Source organism: Penaeus monodon, chromosome 31, assembly GCF_015228065.2.
Source record: "Penaeus monodon isolate SGIC_2016 chromosome 31, NSTDA_Pmon_1, whole genome shotgun sequence".
In the NCBI taxonomy this organism is placed as follows: Eukaryota; Metazoa; Arthropoda; class Malacostraca; order Decapoda; family Penaeidae; genus Penaeus; species Penaeus monodon.
Window position 1 is genome coordinate 32,894,926 of NC_051416.1, and position 1,708 is coordinate 32,896,633.

Genomic DNA, 1,708 nt, shown 5'->3' on the forward strand with positions numbered 1-1,708 from the left:
TCATTTCTCTATTTTAATCTAGGTGTGAACCTTTTTTGAAAACTTCCCTTAGTCATAAAGTAAAGGCACAAGCACTGGGCCGAGAAAGACTATCAACGTTAATATAACCCTCTATTTCCAGGGCTGGGATTGGTCGCAATTGCAGCCAATAGCAACGTTACTATCGGCAAGCGGTCTGTGGATGACCCAACTGAAGAATTCATGAATCAGGTATGGTGCTCTTCTTTTGTAAGTTGTTACTCCCTCCCTTCTCATCTCCCCTCTCCCTCTCTCCTTATCTCCCCCTCTCCCCCTTTCCCTCTCCCTCCCTCCCTCCCTTGATGTCTACCTCTCTCTCATTATGACCACCATTCTTCCGCCACACCATTTCTTACCAGAGATGCTCACCCCTCCTCCCTCCCCCCACAGCTCCTGGACGCGCTTCCCCTCGACGAGTCGAGTCTGCTGGAGCGTCTGGAAGGCCACACCGCCTGGACGGATTCCAAGTGTTCCAAGAGGATCTTCTGTGACGTCATGAGCTTCCTGAGCGACGACTACTTGTACTCTGTGGAAAAGCGTCTTGGGCTTTTCCTTTCGCTGTAAGTTTATTTTGGTTTATTTTCATTGTTTTGATAGGTTTGCTAGTGGGCTGCTCTTTTTCTTTATGATAAGCGTCTATATTTACGCTAGGGCATTGTAATGGTTATAGTGTAATTGCATGTCTGTCATTATGCTATAGAGAAGCGGTTAAATTAATAAAACAACAATGTACGCATTTTCGGGGAAATAGTCTGAGAACTCCTTTGGACACGTATGCCTTCGTTTATTTGTTTACTATTTTGTTTATCTTTGTTATTGTTTATTTATGTCTTTTTGGTGCTTAGCAACTCGTCTAATTCACGCTACGCGTAATAAAAGGATTGTGTAAAACAATTTTATTCAAAATTTGTTTTCCTTCTCCAGATTAAATCGAGGCAGCGCCGAGGAGTCGTCCCTGAAGAGAACGGCCGATGACGTCATGCTGGCCGTCCGCAGGCGGCAGTGCGGCCAGTTCGCGTGCGGAGGCGACGGCGTCGACTCGTCGAAGGTCATTTCGCGGGGCGCGTCCGGACCCCGCTAATTCAGGCCCTCCTCCATGCTGGCCTGGCGGACACCTTTTCTTTTATCAAATATTGTTCAAAAATGTGGAGTGAGACACGTGATCTAAAGAAGGCGGATTAATGAGAACAGATCAATCCATTTTCACCTTTCTTCCGATTGCTCTTAAAATTTGATTTCCTTTGAAACTTCGGCCGTGGGTGGTTATTAAAGTTTCCTTCGTCGGGGACTCAGTTCTATCCATGTTTCAGGTGTCATGTCATCCGTTCGTGGTCCTTTTGGACGAGGATTATTCGTATTATTCTTATTCTGATTCTTCTGTGATTATCACTCGTGTCTGCAAAGTAATTCCTCTTCGTTATGTAAACGTAATTGGTGGTTTGACCGCACAATATTTATGATAACACTGGTATTTAATCTGTAAGTTATTTTTTTATTGTTATTCTTGTTATCTTGTTCTCGGCTGGTCCGATTTGTATACATTTTTGTAATAAAACTATATAATGAATTCCTTTTCGTTTGCATAACCGTATTTGGACTTTAGCATATATCAGCTCATTGAGCATTTTATAGGTTTATGGTAGGCCATATATCTGGGGAAAGTAAGTGAACTTTTATTGATAATACAAGA

The 1,708-nt window shown here is 43.1% G+C and overlaps 1 protein-coding gene across 2 annotated transcripts in view; it reads left to right on the forward strand.

Annotated features, from left to right (window-relative positions):
• LOC119593190 overlaps positions 1 to 1,586 on the forward strand; it is an 11,452-nt gene extending 9,866 nt beyond the window's left edge. For both annotated transcript variants that reach the window (XM_037942169.1, XM_037942170.1), the window contains 3 exons: positions 122 to 210; positions 409 to 578; positions 943 to 1,586. In XM_037942169.1, the coding sequence (XP_037798097.1) occupies positions 122 to 210; positions 409 to 578; positions 943 to 1,099 (416 nt within the window). In that variant the 3' untranslated portion in view covers positions 1,100 to 1,586. The remainder of the gene's footprint in view (positions 1 to 121; positions 211 to 408; positions 579 to 942) is intronic.
• The last annotated feature ends 122 nt before the right edge of the window (positions 1,587 to 1,708 follow it).